Source organism: Erythrolamprus reginae, chromosome 1 (assembly GCF_031021105.1).
Source record: "Erythrolamprus reginae isolate rEryReg1 chromosome 1, rEryReg1.hap1, whole genome shotgun sequence".
Taxonomy (NCBI): Eukaryota; Metazoa; Chordata; class Lepidosauria; order Squamata; family Dipsadidae; genus Erythrolamprus; species Erythrolamprus reginae.
This window is the reverse complement of record NC_091950.1, coordinates 134976394-134996895: the sequence shown is the minus strand read 5'-3', so window position 1 is coordinate 134996895 and position 20502 is coordinate 134976394. Positions and strand designations below refer to the sequence as shown.

Genomic DNA, 20502 nt, shown 5'->3' with positions numbered 1-20502 from the left:
AATTCCATTTTGTTAGATAATGCCCAATGTTCAAGATTCTTCTGTATCTTGAGCCTATTTTCTGGAGTGTTGGCTATTCCTGCCAGTTTGGTGTCATCTGCAAATTTGATCAGTTCCCCATCTATCTCCTTGTCCAAATCTTTGATGAAGATGGAAAAATACTGGGCCTAAAAACAGACCCCTGTGATACTCCATTGCATACTTCCCTCCATGTAGATGCAGTTCCATTGAGCACTACACGTTGAGTGCGGTGGGTCAGTCAGTTTCGAATCCATCTAACCCATATTTTTTTACTTTGTCTAGTAGTAGATTATGCTTTATCAAATGCCTTACTGAAGTCCAAGTAAATTAAATTGACAGCATTCCTCTGGTCCACTAATTTTGTCACTTTGTCAAAGAATGCAATATTAGTCTGGCATGTTTTTGATAACCATGTTGACTTTTGGTTATTACTTCGTTTACCTCTAGGTGTGTGATGATTCGTTACTTGATTATCTCTCCCAGAATCTTCTCTGGTATTGAGATCAGTATTTGCATTGTACAGGCTTTAAAAAAATTAATGTAGTAATCAGTGTATTGATCCATGAATATATAAAAGGAAATTAATGTAAATGTTTGGTGTCTCTTTTAACAAAAGACAGAATCCTAAATATATCTTCACAAATAAACTTTATTTTTAATAAGGCTACATAGGCTGAGAGAGATAAAACCATTTGTACTTTCAGCAGAAAATACAAAATAACTGCATTTAACCTTCCGTTAGCTATCAAAGTGAGCGATGTTGTCAATTAATCGTATCTAAACAATTCTATTTCCTACCCTGGGGGAAAATTAACACAATCTACATTATTGCTTTATGACAGTGGGCAAGAGTTTATTTTAGTTTGTTCTACTCTTCTCTTATTTTCCAAAGGGTAAAAAGCCCACCCACTTGGTTTTATGCATATATTTTAATTTGCTATAGACTTAAAAGCTTTCTCCAGAACTAACTCAGCATTTTATCATATTTCTAACATGGAATGGAAGTTTTGAGTACATCACATCATTTCCATAACTCTGAAATAAAAAAAAAAACACAAACCACTGGACTAGTAACTTGGTTTATAAAACAAAGATCAACAGAAGACAAGAAATGGTTACAGCAAAGCCGCTCCGCTCATGTAACCACTTGAAAGTCAGTCTTCAGCCCTTCGAGAGCCTTCACTTCCTTGTCGGCTTTGGAAGTCCAAAAAGTGTCATACAAGCTGCAAAAAGAATTTCATTCAGATTAATACCACAGATTAAAGATGAGAATTTAATACTAGAACTACACTAGAACCACCAGACAAGCATAAAATCACTCAAAGTTGGTAATCACATCTGCAATAATTCAGTAACACACATGAAAGCTCTTTTCCACAAGTGAGGCTACTTCCCATAGAGGGAGATGTTCTGGTTACCCCAAAGGCAGGCATTCAACTAACGCTTTTTTTAACATTAAGATTCAATCAACCAGAACAATTGTTTCTAAAGATACACATTTGAGGGTAAATCACTTTGAAGGAACATCAAAAGCATTTGAAGAATCCTGAATGATTCTTTGAGCAAGGCTACTCAAGAAAAAGCCAATTAATTAGGCGCTCAATGAAATGCTTCTGAAACAGCGGTGGTTTCCAAAATCCGTTGCTACCAGTTCGCACATGTGCAGAAGAGTCCTGGGCAAGTGGGTGGAGCCTCCCACCACTGGCGCTACCGGTTCATAGAACCAGGTCAAACTGGGTGCAACCCACCACTGTTCTGAAATATTTAAAATGGTTCGTCCTGGAAATAATTACAGACTGACTGCAAATATAATAAAGGCATTTGGCGGAGAGCAGTTTAGGAAGCTCTATTAAAGTTGGATGTAGTTTTTAATCGGAACACAATTATAGACCGAATCCTTTCCATTTTTCTATAATCGTTCTTAAATGATCCCTTTGTCCTCATTCTTACATGCTAACCAAGAGATACTTACATTAGGTATTTCAGGTTACAGTTTGGATTTTTCACTGCTTCACACAACTTCAACACTCCCTCATCCCCTATGTGGCTGTAGCTCACATCCAGTTCTCGTAGAGATGATTTGTCAACTATAAGTTTGGCAAGTGCATCACAGCAACCTGCTGTAATACTTGACTGCCCCAGCCTAGGAAGAAGGCAGAAAAACACCAAATAATGTTTGCAATAAAAATCCCAGGAACAATGGGGGGAAAAGCACCTTCCATTTGTATAAATATTAAGGAAAACTGCCCTAACTATGTAGTTAAGAGCCATCAAGAGCCTCTATTTGCAAAGAGCAAATGTTCCAACCCTCAAAAATGTTTCATTGATTTCATTGAGTAACTTTTAGTTTTTTTTTCATACTACTGCCAAAAGTTATATTGTTAGTAACATGGTTGTTGAGTGAATTTAGCTTCCTCATTGACTTTGCTTCATGGAAGACTGCAAAAGGGGTTTATATGACCCCAGGAAACTGCAACCATCACAAATATGATCCAGTTGAATTTTAATCACCCGACCACGGAGATGCTGAAACGGTCGTAAGTGTGAAAAACAGTCATAAATCACCTTTTGCAGTGCCAATGTAACTTTGAATAGTCACCACCTACAATGTATTAGTTATTCTTCAATAAATCACTGGGAGGGGGGGATAGGAAGAGAGGGGTTTGAAAAGCATCTAATATACTTAAATACTTAGGCCAATACCCTTAAACTAACTTCAGTCAGCTCAAAATCAATGAAACCATTTGATTTCCCCAAAGGTTGGTTGCATCTATCAGTTGTTCTTTGGTGAAGACTACTGTGATTAGTACACCAATCTTTAGAAACAATCTCTACCCTATTATTTGCATTAAGAAGGTGGAGATTTTTTTAAAGGCTTCCAGATTGGTTAATATGTATAAAAAAAGAAATTAGCATATAAAAACATCTTCAATGATAACTGTCTACCCTTCAAAATTGCTGGATTATGATGCAGTGTGAGTGTCATGGGAAACCTGATGAAGATCAGCCATTTAAAATGACACCAAAATCTAGTATCCTACTAGTCCTCTTTATTCATTCAGATTTTGAGTATAAGCCCCCTTTTTGCTAAAAGAATCCTAATGCTTTAGTGTTGGCCAACTTTTCATAGGAAGATACCTCCTGGACTAATATATTCCCAAAGACTATTCATATTGTTGTTCTAGGTCAGGGGGTAGGCAAAGTTGGCTCTTCTATGACTTGTGGACTTGCAGAATTCCTGAGTCAATCATTCCAACTCAGGAATTCCGGGAGCTGGAAGTCCACATGTCATAGAAGAGCCAACTTTGCCTACACCTGTTCTAGGTGAAGAATGTTGGCCTCAGAAGCTGGGTGGTTGGAAAATATTCACCGCAAACTCCAGGCAAAATTAAAAAGGTAGATCAGTGTTTTTCACACTTGGGCAATTCTAAGATATATAGACTTCAACTCCCAGAATTCCCCATACGGCATGAGAGTTGAAGTTCACACAATTTAAAGTTGCCAGGTTTGAAAAACAGGGTTAAGAGAATCCCACATAAAGCAGTAAACAGAAAGGAAAATAGAGGTTTACACTGTGACTCACCAGAGGGATTCAAGGTTGCAACTGGGACTGCTCAGACCTTCACAGATTTCAATCACTCCTGTATCTCCAATGGAGTTGCCACCCAGCTGCAGCTCTTTTAGGACACTGTTCACGCTCAAAGCAGAGCTAATACTCTTGCAGCAAGCCGCAGTCAAGCTACAATCTCTTAACCTGTAACAGGCAAATAAGTGCATCTCTTAGGAACTTTGGGGCTTTGCAATGCAACAAGTCTTTTCCCAGATTTTGGGTGCTTTCTCTTCTGCCAAAGTTTTATTAGTAGCTAGTTTTGTTCCAGCCTATACGGAACAACATGCTGAAGACCCAGTAACCCTAGTGTTATTTACCCCACATGATTCTCTCCTTCTTTCCACACAGAACTCTCACTTTCATATCCATTTGGCCAGGGGCAATGATGCTGAACCTTTTTTGGTTTGTGTGCCAAAAGTGTGTGTGTGTTTATGTGTTAGCACATGGGCACGTCCACATTAATTCTCCTCCCCCTCACGCATGCACATCCATCCATGCTGCCCCTGCATGCACATAATTCCCACCTCCACGCACATGTGCACAGGCTTCACAGAAGCCTGGGATGGTGAATAAAACGGCCAAACTGGCAAACCAGAAGTTTGGAAAAACAGACTTCTGGTTTGCCCGTTCTTCCAAATGTCTGGTTTGCTGGTTCGGCCATTTTGCACTCCAGGACAAAATGGTCTTCGCTAAGGCTGAAAATCAGCTAGCTAGCATGCACCTGAACACTGGAGCTAACATAGGGCAACGTCTCGTGTCCCCTCCAATATTGCTGTGTGTGCCACTTGTGACACGCGGGCCTAGGGCTTCAGTGTATCTTTGCTTTTCTGCAAGTAACAGAAAAGCAAAGATATGCTCAGAAAATTAAGGGAGGTTTAAAGAGCTTCCACCTCACAGCAAGGATATATTTGCTGGGAATAAGTTACCTTACAGATTCTTGAAATCAGAAGCTTCACAGGAATGTCATTTAAGCAATCCCTTGAAGCTATGAGGTCCCTCCATTCTAAACATATCCTGTTAAGCAAGTTTGCTGATTGCAGCAAAAAGAAAACACGCACTTACCATAGAGATTGGAGTTTTGTTTTTGGATCCTTCAGCCCTTGACATAAAAATTCTACTCCGTCATCTTTCACAGGATTTCCCAACAGGCTGATCTCTTTGAGTGTCTCTTTGGTGCCAATGATTGTGGCAAGTTCCTTACAACCATCAGCAGTGATATTACATTCCCACAACCTGAAATAATCACCAAAACATTGCCTTTAGCTTTTCACCAACAATTAAGATATGTTTCAAATGGTTCCCTCATTTGAAAAAAATTACATCTTTATAAGCATGCTCCTTAAACTACATCCCATTGACTTGTAGTAAGTAGTAATGCATAAAAATATTGAAATAAACATATGATCCAGAATAAAAATTCTCCCTTGGCCAATGAAAACAGATCAAAACCAAATCTATTTCTCATCATACTTGAACCCTGAAGATTGCCCCCCCCCAAGAGTCTTTGATGTGAATGGGACCCCCATCTGATGCAGCCATTTGGTGGTAGCATCTCTGATATTACTCCAGAATCAGAGATTATTTTTAACATTACTAAATTAGACGGCCATTTATAAAAACATGGATGAAAACTGGGATTTGTGATTCATTTATGGTAAATGTTACATTCCTTTAGATATATACTTTATAGACGTCAATAATTATTATAGAAATTGCACACGGAGTTCCATCCCCTACAGAGAGGAATACCAAAAACACCTATGTGTACATCTTAGATTGTGTATACTTTAAATTTCATGAATTATTCTCATTTACACTGAGAGAAGAAAGTATGCTGCCAAGATTTATGGTAGCAAACCAGAATATCAGAAAATGTATACTGTTTTTTAACATATTAAGATAATTATATAACTGTAGTTTTAAATATTAAAAATGCAATAAATTAGCTCCATTTTCCAATTTGAAATAAAATAGAGACATTGCTAAGCAGATTTCCATTCTGGATTTGGCTGTAACAACCTAGTTGCCTCAGGGGGTTGACAGCCTGATTGATTTTTGTTATGAAAGGGCATTTCATACAAGATTCTAAGACTGCCAATGTTTAGGGAGCCACTTACCATAGTTTCTCTACTTTGCAATTTGGATTTTGGACGCCTTGGCAGAGGATAGCTAGTCCTGCATCACCAATACTGTTGTCTCCGATGCATAAGTCTTTCAAGGTTGGGGTATTACCGAGGAAAGTACTGAGGTCCTTACAACTAGCACGTGTGATCTCACAGCTCTCTAAACTGTAAATAAACAAAAAACAATTCCAAAGCTGCATTGTATTTCACTAGAAAGAATTTTGTTATTTCAACAACTCTGCGTACAATAGTCACAGTGTTAGAGATAGGCATCTTGCAGCTACAGAACACATGGCTTTAAATTTCTAAGGGTGTGATACCAGTCCCCAGATTGCTGACATGTTCCTTCTTTGCGCTGGGTAGTGGGCCAAAACCACACTGGCCTGGCCAAATCCGATCACATTGTGGTCTGGATCTGGCCCACAGCACCGTTCCCCAAAAGCTGCCTGCGCGTGCCGGCGCCCCCCAAAATACACCCCCGCGCAGCCTTTTTCACGGCCGCGCGCTCCCCATCCCCATGCCAGCCGCGGGGGGGGGGGAGGCGCCGGCAGCAGAAGGGAAGGGAGCCACGGCCGCCCCTGCCTCCCCACAGTTCCTCCGGCCCCTCGGCCTTTCGGCGCTGCCCCCCACCCGCCCCCTCTGCTCCTCCGCCGCCTCCTGCCTTTCGGCGCGGCTCCTCCCGCACCAGGAACACACACCCTGCCCGTCTCACCTTTGCCGAGAGCACTTTCGTCCCGGGCTCTCGGCAAGGGGATTGCAGGAGAGGCGGAGCAGGCATTCTCTCAGCGGAGGCCGGCGAAGGTGATATTTAATGTCGGGGGCGCGCGAGCGAAGGCTTTTCTTATTTTTTATGTTCGGGGGGGCTAGCAGGGGGATTTGGAGCGCGCGCAAACGCACGCGCCCCCCTGACATTGAATATCACCTTCGCCGGACTCCACTGAGAAGAACAGAGAGAGAACGAGAGACAGTGAGAGCAACAGACAGCAAGATAGAAAGTGAGAAAGAGAGAGAGAGAGAGAGAAAGGGGGGAGAGAAAGAGATAGCAAGAGAGAGAGAACGAGAGAGAAAGAGTGTGAGAAAGAAAACAAGAGAGAAAGAGTGAGTGAGAGAGAAAGAAAATGAGAGGGAAAGTGAGAAAAAGAGAGAGAAAGAGGGGGGGGAGAGGGAAAGAGAGAGAGAGAAAGCAAGAGAGAGATGAGAGGAAGGAAGAGAGAGAGAGAAGAGTGGAAGGAAGAGATAGAGCGAAATGATAGAAAAAAGGGGAGAAAAGAGAAATGAGAAAATGATTGAGGCAGAGAATGACAGGAAAGAGAGAAAAACAGAGAGAGAAGTGACTCTTGATTTAAAGCATATGGTAAAAGCACTTAAATAATAACAGGAAAAAACCCCAGCCCTCACCTGTTTTTATTAATAGTTATGTTTTTGGTTTTGCTGGTTGATTTAGTTTTAATAGTAATGGATTTTGATTTTTTTAAATTATTAATTTCTTTTAATAAAAAAGGGATTTTTTCTTATTTATTTATTTATTTATTCATTCATTCTTCTATGCCGCCCAGTCCCAAAGGGACTGTCGCTCAGACACTATACTTTTCCGCCCACACCGAAAAAAAATTAGAGGGTACATTGGCCCACAGGCCTTAAATTTGACACCTTCTTGGCCATTCATTTTACCTCAGGGTAATAAATTTGTTTTATTCTGAACTCAGAATAACTGAAATAGCTATTCCAATCTCAAACTGCTTCAAACGTTCACTCTGGTAAAGTCCATCTAGGGTGGATTACTCAAGCAAGGGTAAAATTTTCAGCCGTGACATACTCCAAAAGAGAATAGTCCGTACAAATATGAACTTACTGTAGGGATTGCAAGTTAGAAGAGCCTTTCACCAAGGCTTGGCAGAGGTTTTTCACTGCTTCATCTCCTAGCTTGTTATTACTCAGGTTGAGCATTTGCAGGGATGATTTGACACACAGTACAGAGCAGAGAGCTTCTATGTTTTCCTTTGTGAGGTCACAGAATTGTAGTCTATAAGAGAGAGGAGTGAGTTAACTTCCAAAAGGTAACAGTAAAGACATATATTATACATTTGGGGGATGGTGCAGGGGATGTACTGTATACATATTAATAACCTATGGCAGAGCTGTCTGAAAGGTAATTTCATTTTAATGTATGCCAATTAGTGTACATTCAAGGTGACAATAAATAAAGTGTAAGTCTTTCCAACCCAAATTCAATGTTTAGTTTCTTATTCATTTAATTAATCTACCTCTAGTTGGTCTCCATAATAACACCAAATCTAAGTAGCCAACAAAGCATAAATAAGATTAAAGCAAGAAAGCAAGTTTATAATTACAGTTTACAAGCAAGCAAATAACAATCAAAACCCAAGTCAGGAAAATTAATGAAATAACAATCAGAGTCACAAACCATCCTACTAAGGATTTGTAGAAAACTCAGGTCATCAAGCCTTTCTGAAAACACAAAAAATTGGCATTGTGTGCATTTTTTGGGGTGGGAGTGGGGGGGGGGGGGGGTTCCAGAAAGCAGAAATGGCACAGAGTACACATCTTCAATATCCCAACAAGATGGCACTGTTTCACTAATGGAATCTGGAGCATATTGATTCTGCCAGATCTTATGGAATGGGCAAAAACAACCAGAGAAAGGATGTTGTGCAGGTATCTGGGCCCCTAGCATTAACCAATACAGAGCAGAAATGCTACGTAATCAAAATAAGATATGCTCACAATCTACTTGTATTGCTGCACTATATTCAACCTGTAGTTTCTAAGTGGTCTTCGCAGACCCACTTAAATGTTGCAACTGCCAAAATGAAACTAAGTCATAACTACTACAAGATGTGGTAAGGCCTCTCGATTCAAGAAAGGGCACAACTGGCACACCAGATAATCTGTATGAAAGCTACCCCAATCATAAAATGTTTCTTGTTCATCAGTCAAGATTAAGAGTCCAGAAGATATCTCGTGCCATTATTAAAAAAAAAAAATGTACAGATGTACAACCCCTTTAATAAATAACATTGGGAAATCCCTGAGATTTCCAAGACAGAAAATTTACTATAAGCAGACTAGGTATTAAGAGGTAACAATCAGAAACCAGAGCCGCTGAAAAGTCAATGACCTGATATCTAAAATGAGTAAAGGATGATGCCAAGTCCACCTTCCCTGAGATTCATATAATCTCTAGCTGTCTGGGTGAAAGATAATGACTTTGGATCACTCTCTGATATAATTTAATGATTGATCTCCTCAATCTTAGTACCTCAACCACTATCCCACACTCGCTGGTTTATCCAAATCTGTGTGGGTGGTCCTTGCACGATGGGTGAAAAAGAAGCTTTCTAACGTTGAGAAACGTCTAACTAAAACATATTTCCTGTCTTATATGTACTGAAGGACTTCAGCTACTTACTGTAGTGATTCTAGTTGGCAGTTTGGATCCACAAGTCCTTGGCACAATGCTTTTCCACCTGATGTGCCCAAACTGTTATCTCCCAAGTGTAGTTCTGTCAGAGATGATTTGCTAACTACAGAACGAAGCTTCTCACAGCAAGCTTTAGTTAAATTGCAGTTTCGCAACCTGGAATAATAAAACGGCGTAAATTACATTGATGCTTGAGAGTAGGAGCGGATAGCAAGTATCATCTCACTGAGTGTTATGGTCATGGTGGCTGGAACATGGCAGTCAAACAAACACATTTTGAAGGCCACAAATTCCCATTCCTGAACATGGCAATGTGGCTTGAAGATTTAACTTCAAGCCACAGATTTAAGGCAGATTTAACTTCTCCCAATATGACTCCTCTGTTTCAGCAGAGTGGCTCTTTCTGTTTTTCTTAATGAGTTCCATGAAATAATATTGATGCATTATGTATCATGTTGTAAGGTGAAACTACCTATATGTTTTATGACTGCATCACATAGCATCAGAAATTCCAGTGCCAATTGCTATTATAACAGGATGTAATAAATGTCATAGTTGGCCTATAACAGTCAATGAAGAATTATATTGAGAATTTATGCCTGGGAGAAATGCTAGAGTATTTGTATAACCACATTTGGAAGAGAGTAACATGGAAGGCATATAACTCTATAAATGTTTCCCTTTGTGGAAGGTATAATCCAAAGCTACTAAAGCGTTTATGAATTCTAGGAATATTTACCAGAGTTTTTGAAGTTTGCAATTGGGGTTTAACAACCCTTTGCATAGAACATCTACACCAGCATCTCCCAGTTCATTGTTACTTAGATTCAGTTCAATTAGTTCCTGGTTGGTAGTCAAAAGAACAGAAAGATCTTCACAATGGCTAACTCCCACACCGCAGTCATCCAATCTAAAAAATTAGAGGAGAAATGGGTTTAGGCATTAGCTCTAATTTAGCCAGATGAATTATCTGTCATGTACAGCACCCGCATAGGCTAAGCTTATTAGTACACTTTTATAATGCTTGAATAACTTCTAACAGATGCTGGATGGGCGTATATCTCAAGTATTTAAAAAAATCCTGGAGCAACTTAGTACACCTAGATGATCGCCCAACCCCCAAAACCAATACTAAGTGCTTTCAGTACAATTTGCTACTATAGTGAACAATCTGTCCAAGATGGCTAAAGAGAATCTATGAGCAAATGTACCTGGAAAGCACATGAATGGGAGCAAGAAAAAGAAATCACTATATGCAGTGTTTTTCAATGCTAGGGAATTCTGGGAGGTGAAGTCCACACATTTAAAACTTCTAAGAATTAGAAATGTTGACTACATGGGAAAGCAAAACATGGGAGGGAGAAAGTGAAGGGGGGAGGGGGGAATACCATTCTTCACATTGCAGAAGAATTTTTATGCTGCTCCATTATTGATTTCCCCCAATTCAAATCATGAAGGGAAATCTTAGATTTGTCAAATAATGGCTTCAAAAAGCCCTTGCAATTCACTTAACTTACCTAATTGTTTTGTGTTGTTTCATGGACGCAACAAGTTCTTTCCATTTTGGTGCATCAAATTCTTGGCACTGCAAGTCAAGGTCCATTTCTGAGGTCTTAACTAGAGAGAGGAAGAAAAGACATTCTCGGGTTAAAAAAACAGCCTACTTGAATGCATGACCGGATGCAAACTAGTGGAGTTACATTTTTGGTCCCTTGCAATTACAGCCATGCTAGCCACTTCAAGACAGAATTTTCTTCATGGACACCAATCTTGCTCAAGAGCTAAATACCTTTGTCTGAAGACATTTGGAACTTTAAAAAGACTCCTTTGAACAGGAACTGCTGCAATAATTTTGCAGCACATATAGATAAATTGTGAAATGTTACACTCAAGAGGCAGCATAGCTTACCAGAAAGAAGGAACTACAATCGAGGGGCAAAGCATGTGCATTGCTTGCCAAACATCATGGTATAATTGTGGTACTTTTAAACAGATCTCAAGAATATTTTCCTGAAAATCCTGGAAAATTGTTGAGTGAAATCTGAGAAAAGCTGCTTTTTGCTCATTTTTGTGATTTTCAGGGGTTTGAGAGCTATTTCACAAGACTAAACACTCCTTTTAAAAAACTACCCCCTTTACTTTGGTGGTTTCTTGTCTGGTTGGTCATATTCCTTAGTAAACCAATACATTTTCCCACATATAGACTAGCAGGACCTAATGAACTGATGTTAGCTTCTTATATTCTGATGTTATATATTTTGGCTCTAATATTATTCACTCTCTCTTCAAGAGTTAATTTCTGCAGGAATATATGCATGTTACTACAGGTCCTGTGGTAGTAACATGCATATATTATATCTATTATATATTATAGTAGTTAGTATGTAACTTTTTTCCTTAACACATTTATAAACGAATCTTGGCATAAATTGAGTTCTTTAAGTTGAAGTGACTTAGATGTCATTCTAACAATTACTTACATCAAATAACCTTCTAGGAAATATGTAATTGATCAGTTCTAGCAAAACCAGCCTAAATAACCATCCTAATTACTAATCCATTCTACAAATAATCTTTTCCACATAGAAGTGATGTTCTAATGGTGAATTCACCATAATTATAACTGCTGAAGGGATAGGAAGCTTTATGCAGTGTGCAAATTAATCTGTTCATTCTGAATACATAGAAAGACTGCCAACCTCGCTCACTTTAAATTTCTATGCGTTAAATTCTTAGGAAAACAAAAACCCATTTCTGGATTTATTTTCTCAACTGTCAAACTATGATGTATGATACCTCCCAGCCTTCAGGTCCGTGTAAATAAACTTTATCCTCTGTGTTTTGTGTGCTGGGGGCTTAGAACGAGTTCTCTATAGTATTGTTTCAGTGCTACTCACTCCCACTTTTTCTGGAAGATAAACTGTGTTTGTCCCTAATATCTATGTAATTCCTGGTTTTGGGTGCCCCCACCCCCAATTGAGTTGCATCTACTGATTAAACATTTGTGATCAGTATCTGTCTTTTCTGGCCTGCTAATGCAAATGGAAGCCATGGAGCTTTGAAGTCAATCTTGCAATCTCACCAGTAACTACAGGGGGGTAAATTCTTAAGATTTCTGTGAAATGACTCTCCTCATTGTTACCTTGAAGTTTAAACAAGGTGGAAGGACAGTGTGTGTTTGATCTAGTTTGCCTTGATCATACCATTGCTGACATAATGTCCATCCTTGGCTGAAAATTGCTCCACACTGCCAGCTTAAAGCCAAAGATATGGGAGTATTAGATAAGGTGGTCTGTTATTGTTCTATATGTAATCTCTGAGATTTAGTAACTTATTTCTGTGGTGACAACATGCTCTTAAGAATGGACAACTCAACTGTGCAACTTAAATCCTCCCATTATTTTTCCTCCCCTCCCCTCTCTTTATTCCAAATACCATATGGTTGCTTTGCCAATCACTTTCAGAAATGCAAGCCATTATCCCATCCTGAGGGAAGAGAGCATTTCATTTCATTATAGACAAAGACAAAGAAATACTTCATAAGATCAAGTAATTCTTGGGAAAATGTATTCTATTTGGGACTCTCTCTGCAGGAAGCAGCCAGAGTGAGCTTGTTTAGACTTTGAAAATAAGCAGGCTTAGGCCTGCTTAACTTTCTTTTTTTTAAATTATTTTTAGAAACTCAAGGCAATGAACATACCTGATTTTCCTTTCTCCTATTTTTTCCTCACAAAAACCACATGGTAGGTGAATTGGGCAGAGAGAAATTGATTGGCCCAAAGTCACCCAGCCAGCTTTCATACCTAAGGCCAGATTAAAAATCACATCTCTTGGTTTCCAGCCTGTTGCCTTAACCACTATCCCAAACTGGGAATCCTCCAACTAGTAATTTTAAAAGATATTCCAAAAGAAAGCAATCTCAATCCACCTCCACACTGCTTCTAAAAATTATGAGGCATAATATCCATGTTAAATCCCAGAAATTCAGTTGCATGAAGAAGAGAGCTTACTACCATCACTGTCTGACTGCTCAATGGTTAATTCAAATAAGCTTTTATGAATGCTATTTAATTCGTAGTTAAGTCAACATAACTTCCAATTATTTTTCACTGTAATGTTCCTATGGATAATAAAAAACCGTAACATTTGTCATCCCACAGCTGTTTCAATGCCATTTAGGTATATTTACACTGCCTGGAAATTACCTTGTTATCTGTAATTCCATAACAGGGGTAGAAAAACTGAATTCTACTCTTTGCCTCATTCTAGTTTACTTTTGGTTCTTTTATTAAATCTGTAAGAAGCTGGTATCCAAGAAAGCACTATGCCAGCCTTTAGCCTCATATTTATTTTCTAAGAATGTTCCTAAACTTTCATAATTCCCACAGGTGTTCTTACAAGATAGAAAAGAAGTTGCCACACTATGGTTACTTTGGACACTTGTCTATCCAGAGGAAAAAATAATGACACAAAAATAAGCAATAGTAGTAGCAGAGAATATCCCTGAGGTCTCAAGGCCCTCACAAACTACAAATCTTATCGTCTGCTGTATCAATTAATATGATTTAACAGATCATTCACATCTTCATATACATCTTAAGAGTTAAATATCTAGTGTGTCCTCTGGCCCACAAACATTGTCCAAGTGTGCTCTAGGGGCAAAGCAAGTGGAACATGTTACCAGCCATCGCTCAAAAGAAACTATCATCTGAGAGGCTATTTGCTTATTGTCATATTTAAAACTATATAATCAAGGTGCTCTTTAAAAACGGATCCTGTCGATTTATTTCTTGCCTATTCATCATAAAGACTTCAAGAGAATCCATAAAGTTATTGTTATAGCATATTAAATTTAATATTCCAGATGTGGTTATTTCATAGCACTATACCTGAAATTTGTTTCAAAAATCTTATTTCCATTCTCTTGCCAAAGGCATATGTACCGCCAAAGTGCTATGTGAGTATTAACATTTAAAATTAAAGGTAATGCATGTTTCAAAAATTTTGATAAACTGCTTTTGCCCATTCTCCACTATTCATAAAGCATCTGTTTTTCCAGGTGTCTGTTTGAGCCATACAATGCTGCCACTTTAAAAGTTACATTAACTTTAACAAGCTAACTCCTTCAAGCAGCACTAGCATCAGTTGCTGGACTGTTTTAATGAACATTATAAAGAGCAATGCATTACGGTAGAGTCATGTGTTTCGTCCAAATTATTTTGGCTTATAAATTTAATAAATTAAATTATATTAAATTTTGAAATGTACACATTTCCACAATCTAGATAGAAAGAAAAGTGAGCATTTTATTTTGTAACTTCAATTAAATGTTTCTTCTTAGCTGGGGTGGAGGGAGAAAAAACACAAACAAAAGCAAGAATTGGAAAATGGTTGCCATTATTTTTATTAGAAGCATGATCAAAAATTTGAAAGATTATTGAACTTGATTCCTATGTTAGGCAATCTGAAAATAGGCAGTGAAAAATGCCTTTCACAAATTAAAACCATCTGCCTACACAAAAAGACCAAAAGCATCCTGCTTTTGGCAAATGAGCATTGCCAACAAATTATTGAAATATTTTTTTAAATTTAAAAAAGCACCACACCAAACTTAGTGCCCTACAAATGGATTGGACCATAACTTTATTCTCTCACATTCATTAATCCTTCTAGTCATATGACCAAAGAATTATAAAAAATGTAGTGGCAAAACTCCAGAGGATGTACTACCAGATCTGGCTCAGGAAAAAAAAATCAGATGACTATTAGAGGGCAAAGTGTTAAGTTTTTTGGTACAATTATTAATCTAGTCTACCCCATCATAAAATACTTAATGGCTTACAGATAACTAGACAATATTTATTTATTTATTTATTTATTTATTGTTTGTTTATCTAATTTATAGGCCACCCAACTCCTTTCCGACTCTGGGCGGCATACAACATCTAAAAAAACAATATAAAAGACAGTTTAAAACCCATAAAATAACCATTCATATTTTTTGTTGTTGCCGGATCTAGGTTTTATACATACGGTAGCAGCATCTTATAACTTACAAGTAACTATAAGTAAAATCCCAATTTATAAATGAAGGGAAAAAACAGGAGATAATTTTAATTGGGGACGGGTTATTTAAAGTTATTTGTAACTTTAAAAATTAAAGAAGGGGACTTCTTAAGCAGAGGACACTTCTCCTCTAAACCTAAAAATATCCTGGCTGCCAGTCACTGGGATTTTGGCAGACCACATGGTCTTAGCCGTGATTCGGGAAGGTAAAAGTGAATTAAATTCATTTGGCAGCAAAGGCTGCTGTGTGCTCCAATTGCTTTTAAACAAGCGGAGGAATCCAAACGGCGTTTCTTAACCTGGATTGGCGCCGCGGCTCCTTAAAGCGAAGATAAACTTTTTAAACGTAGCAGATAAAAGAGACGAGACACCCCTTGCGGTCCTTTTCCACCGAAAAAAATACTTCAAAACGACCTCTTCAGGGCGAAGCTGTGGTGAGTCACCGGCCAACGATTCTTTTTCCCTCGGGGCTCCCGTTTTGTCAAGTCATCTTCTTTGAAGAAGAGACCGTATACAGTTGCTTCGCTGGCAAACGTGAGCCGAGTTTGCAACGGAGTTTTTCCAACGGAACCAAAAGGGCGTGAACCCAATTCGAAATTAGCCCAAGTAGCGAGCTGGAGCCAGGAACGAGCCGCAGAAAGCGCCAGAAAGTTTCTTGCTGCGTTGCCAACGCGACACACGGTTTGGGTTCGCAGTTGGCTTTGAAACCTCCCCCCCTCCCTTTTCCTTCTGTCCCCTTCCAACCCGTTTTAAACCCGACTAACACCGTGGCCAGCGCTACGCCCCCCCCCCTGCCCCCATCATACCTGGTTAATAGGAACAGCCAAGACGGTCGTCTCTTACCGGCCTGTCGGAGGACGAAGAAACGACTTACCAGCCCCACCCACTCACGGCGAAATATCTTCTCCGCTTCGGCTACGCCCCCTTCCTACGCGGGCCAATTGGAAGAGAGTGAAACCGACTTTCCTCCTTGCTCCACCCCTCCGCCCCCGCCCCTATCCAAGGCGTATCCCGTTGCGTTCGGGTTTCCTCACAATCCCGATGAGGCCATAAAAGCGAATTTTCCGCGTGTTTGAGAGGCCGGCAAACTTAGGTTGGTTACCTAGGGCAGTGTTTTCCAACCTTGGCAACTTGAAGACATTTGGATTTCAACTCCCAGAATTCTCCAGCCAGCAAATGCTGGCTGGGGAATTCTGGGAGTTGAAGTCCAAATATCTCCAAGTTGCCAATGTTGGGAAACACTGCCCTAGGGAAGGTTTACGACGGCCTTTTCGCAGCGGCGGGGGAATTATTCTGTTTTTGTTCGAGATTCGTGCAAGCGTTTTATTTCCTCACACGAAAGGAGAGAGTAAAAGTCCTTTTGTTGAGTTTTAAAACTCCCCTTTTCTCAGCCGAGCCTCTTCCTCACACCATTTTGTGGGGAGTAAAAAAGGCAGCCTGCAAAGAAGGCGTGACTAAAATTCAATTGTAAAATAAGCATGGCGCAAAAAAATATTTGAAAGAAAATAAAAACAAAGAAAGGGCTTATCAGAAATCCTAATGTCAAAAGTCAATTATTTTCAGACACCTAATAAATCTGAACATGGCTTCTCCATCAGTACTACATGGACAATAATTTTACTAGTTCCACCTTCTGGCAGTTTCAATAAACTTTTAAGAGCAATCTATTACTTTAATTGAGCCATTAAAATAATATAGGATTAAATGCCATCTCTTTCTGGTAACCTCAGTGGTTATTCATCCCTGTCTTCTCAAATTCCATCTACAGTACTTGAAAACTGCCAAGATTTAATCTTTTGTACTTGTTTTTTTCCCCAAGCACTGCAAATAATAGCTTTTCTTCAGTGTGTTTTCCAGATGTGAAGGACACAAAATGGATTATCCAAATTATAACCCCATATGGCTAGACAGCACATGGTATGGGAGGGGCTATGCAAGTAATCCTCAATTTATAATCAACTGGTGCACCATAATTACTGATGCTAAACAAGATAGTTAAATAAGTCATGCTGGGTTTTTCTTCTTTTTTAGACATGGTTGCTAAGTGAACACTGCAAGGATTGAGTGAGTTGTACTTTCCCTACTGACGACTTATCAAAAGCTGGTGGAAAGTAACAAATAGAGTTCACATCATCCTGGACTGGTATAATAAATAAATATTTGCTGGCTGCCAAGCACCCAAATGTTTTAATGTGTGATCATGGGTATGCTCTGGCAGTTGGTTGCAAGTCATTTTTTGCAGTGCTATTGTAACTTTGAACAGTCACTAAACAAAGCCAAGGACTACCTGTATTCAGTTTTTGAAATGCAGATTTTTAAATACCCAGTAGTTGAACAGGTTTGTGACTAACAACTGATCCTATCTTCTGTCTTAGTTTTTTCCCTAGAGCCTGCATGTTGCGTTCCTGTACTTCCAGTAACCTGAGCACATTTAAGAACCATCATTCAGTAATAGCATATGCACTGGAAATGACTATGAAATTCTATACCTTCCACTTCTGGTAACCAGTGTCTTTGTGTTTTAACTTCAGTGGTTGGGAATGTGCATTGCATAAGTTATTAGTTGAAACACGCAAACCCAAAACTCAACTCACTATTGGGAAAACTGTGGTCTTACAAAGTCTTGGGAAACTTAAACCAAAACTGTCCTAAGAGGGTAATAAGTAGAAGCTACTTGAGTATAAACAGGAAGAAATTGAAATTTTGTACTCCTGTAGTGGTAAGAATTAAGAAAAAACGTTAACATGGAGAAGAGGAACATATAGCCTATATGTATCAGCACAAAGCCTGCTATTCTATTCATATTTGAAATGCTCCATAGAAATAGGAGAGTATGATCAGAATGCTAATAAACTTAAAGATAGTCTTCAACTTAGGACCACAATTGAGACCAAAATTTATGTTGTGAGACATTTTAAGTAATTTTTTAAAAATTTCTTGCCACAGTTGTTAAGTGAATCAGTTGATCATAATCCAGTTGTTAAGTGAATCTGGCTTCCTCATTGACTTTGTCAGAAAATGACAAAAGGTGATATGACCTTGGGACATATCGTGAATATGATCCAGTTGTCCAGCATCTGAATTTTGATCACATGATCATGGGGATGCTGCAAAGATCCCCATGTCACTTTTTTCAAGGCTGTTGTAACTTTGAATGGTCAGTAAATGAAATGGTGTAAGCAGAAGACTACTTGTATATACCAGTAGTAATGAAACAAACAAGATTCTTCTTAACCATTGCATTCAGGATAGAAATATAAACATTGCAGTTACTTAGAAAGAAATCTCTTAAGACTTCAAAGGATTTTCTCCCAGGTGAATAATCAAATACTGAAACTTAAATGTGTTTCTTTAAACTAAATTCCATTTAATATCCTATATATCGTCTAATGATCCATATCTAGGACATTTTACAAGTCATTGTGAATACCTCAACCCTTGTTGGTTATGCTGGAAATTCAATCTGGAAAATACTCTGAGTCCTCGGAGAGGGGCAGCATACAAATCTAATAAATTATTGTTATCATCATCATCATCACTCCTGCTGTGGAAATTTGAAGAAGACCTAGTAGGTACTTCAAATATCTCCCAATAATTACTTCCAAAAATCAAAGAATTTGGTAATGAACAGTATTCAATTCTGAGGATAATCAGAACTGCAGAAAAAACAATTGATGCCAACCTGCCTTCAATGGAGGACCTGTATACTGCAAAAAGAGTGCTGTGAAAATATTTATTGACCCCTCGCTTCCTGGACTGTTTCAACTCCTACCCTCAAAATGTCGATATAGAGCACTGCCCACAAAGACAACTAGACCCAAGCACAGTTTTCCCCCAACGCCATCACTCTACTAAACAAATAATTCCCTCAACACTGTCTAACTATTTACTAACTCTGCACTATTACTACTAGATTTTCCTCATCATTCCTATCACCCATTTCTCCCACTTATGACTGTATGACTGTAACTTGTTGCTTGTATCCTAAGATTTTTTATTAATATTGTTTCTTCATTGTTTATTTGACCCCCATGACAATCTTTAAGTGTTATACCTCAGGATTACTGACAAATATATCTTTTCTTTTATGTACGCTGAAAGCATATGCACCAAAGGGAAATTCCTTGTGTGTCCAATCACACTTGACCAATAAAGTATTCTATTCTATTCTATTCTATTTTTGCCTCAGTTTTGGGACAGCTGGTTTTTAGCAAAGCACCTGTATGTTTCCTTGAAGAACATTATACAAAAATCCGAGGAAGGAAAGGAGAAGGGACAGCTTTGTTTTGCTTGCATTTTGCTCTAAAGCGGTATGGCAATGGGCCACAAAAAGGGCCCAGCTCGCTTTGCTCGCTCAGCGACTCCTCAGTCGCCTTCGAGGCCGAGCAAGGCCCGGCTATGCCATGGCTCCGCGGAACGTGGGCGGTCGCCTTTTGGCTCCAGACTAAACCGCGCCCTCTCTCCTTCGCCTGGCAGAGCCGAGAAGCCCTCTCCCACTTACATTCCTCGGGAAAACCCCAGGCAAGAAGGCCGCGCCCAGCAGCAAGAGGAAACGCCCGGGCTCCCCGCGACAAAACGAAGCAACTCCGGAGCTTCCCAGAAAGGGCGATCATTCCCTCCGAGCAGCCTCGACTCCCCCACCCAACTTTCAGTACCCCCTTTTCTCTGCAAAAGGCCCGCTCGCCTCACCGCGGCGCATTTTCCGCAATCGATCAATCGTCACCCCGTCTCCCAACAGCGCGTTTTTCCCAACCCCGGGAGCCCGATTCGCCAGGCCGTACTCACCGCCCACGGATTTCGTGGCAAAGGAAGCTGGCAGTGAACGTCAGGCTACGACTTCCTACTGTCTGGTTTCCCCGCAACCGGCGGTGTTTGGTCTAAATAGCCTCTTCGGTGCTGCCAAAATGCCAAGGAAAAAAAGCCTCACCAAACTTGGAACGCGTCGGGGGCCACTAATTTAAGTAGCATTTATTGAAAATGATCCGGACGGAATTTGAAGATGATATACTCTTTTTTTTAAAAATGCATTGAACTTCCCAAACGAATAGAATATTTAATCGAGACACAAACGCATAACTGCATTGAATGGGAGAGACTGAGGGAAGTAGACAGGTGACGGCTCTAGATGAATGGCTTGAAAGAAGGAAATAAAATAAATAGGTTAAACAATAGCATTATTATTAATTCTAGGATAGTAAGAACAAATGAACGTGATACTGTATTATATCAATATGTAGAAA

General features: G+C 39.3%; 1 protein-coding gene across 3 annotated transcripts; it reads right to left on the bottom strand.

Annotated features, from left to right (window-relative positions):
- Window positions 1-652: 652 nt before the first annotated feature.
- RNH1 (ribonuclease/angiogenin inhibitor 1) lies at window positions 653-20291 on the bottom strand. Of its 3 annotated transcripts, none has more exons than XM_070765744.1 (10): window positions 20048-20291; window positions 10714-10813; window positions 9936-10106; window positions 9185-9352; window positions 7607-7777; window positions 5749-5919; window positions 4694-4864; window positions 3605-3775; window positions 1994-2164; window positions 653-1244 (listed from the first exon to the last, which is right to left on the bottom strand). In XM_070765744.1, the coding sequence occupies exons 2-10, from the start codon at window positions 10797-10799 to the stop codon at window positions 1157-1159; spliced, it is 1368 nt and encodes a 455-aa protein (XP_070621845.1). In that variant the 5' UTR covers window positions 10800-10813; window positions 20048-20291; the 3' UTR covers window positions 653-1156. The 3 variants fall into 3 exon arrangements, with proteins under 3 accessions (XP_070621845.1, XP_070621826.1, XP_070621835.1); XM_070765725.1 differs by having other exon boundaries at window positions 19952-20048; XM_070765734.1 differs by lacking the exon at window positions 20048-20291 and adding an exon at window positions 16069-16190.
- Window positions 20292-20502: the final 211 nt, after the last annotated feature.

Coding starts and splice junctions, on each gene's coding strand:
- RNH1 (XM_070765725.1), bottom strand. Junction 7,778..9,184: donor TGCCAACTAGAATCACTACA/GTAAGTAGCTGA, acceptor TCTCTCTTATAG/ACTACAATTCTGTGACCTCA. Junction 5,920..7,606: donor TCTAACTTGCAATCCCTACA/GTAAGTTCATAT, acceptor GTTTATTTACAG/TTTAGAGAGCTGTGAGATCA.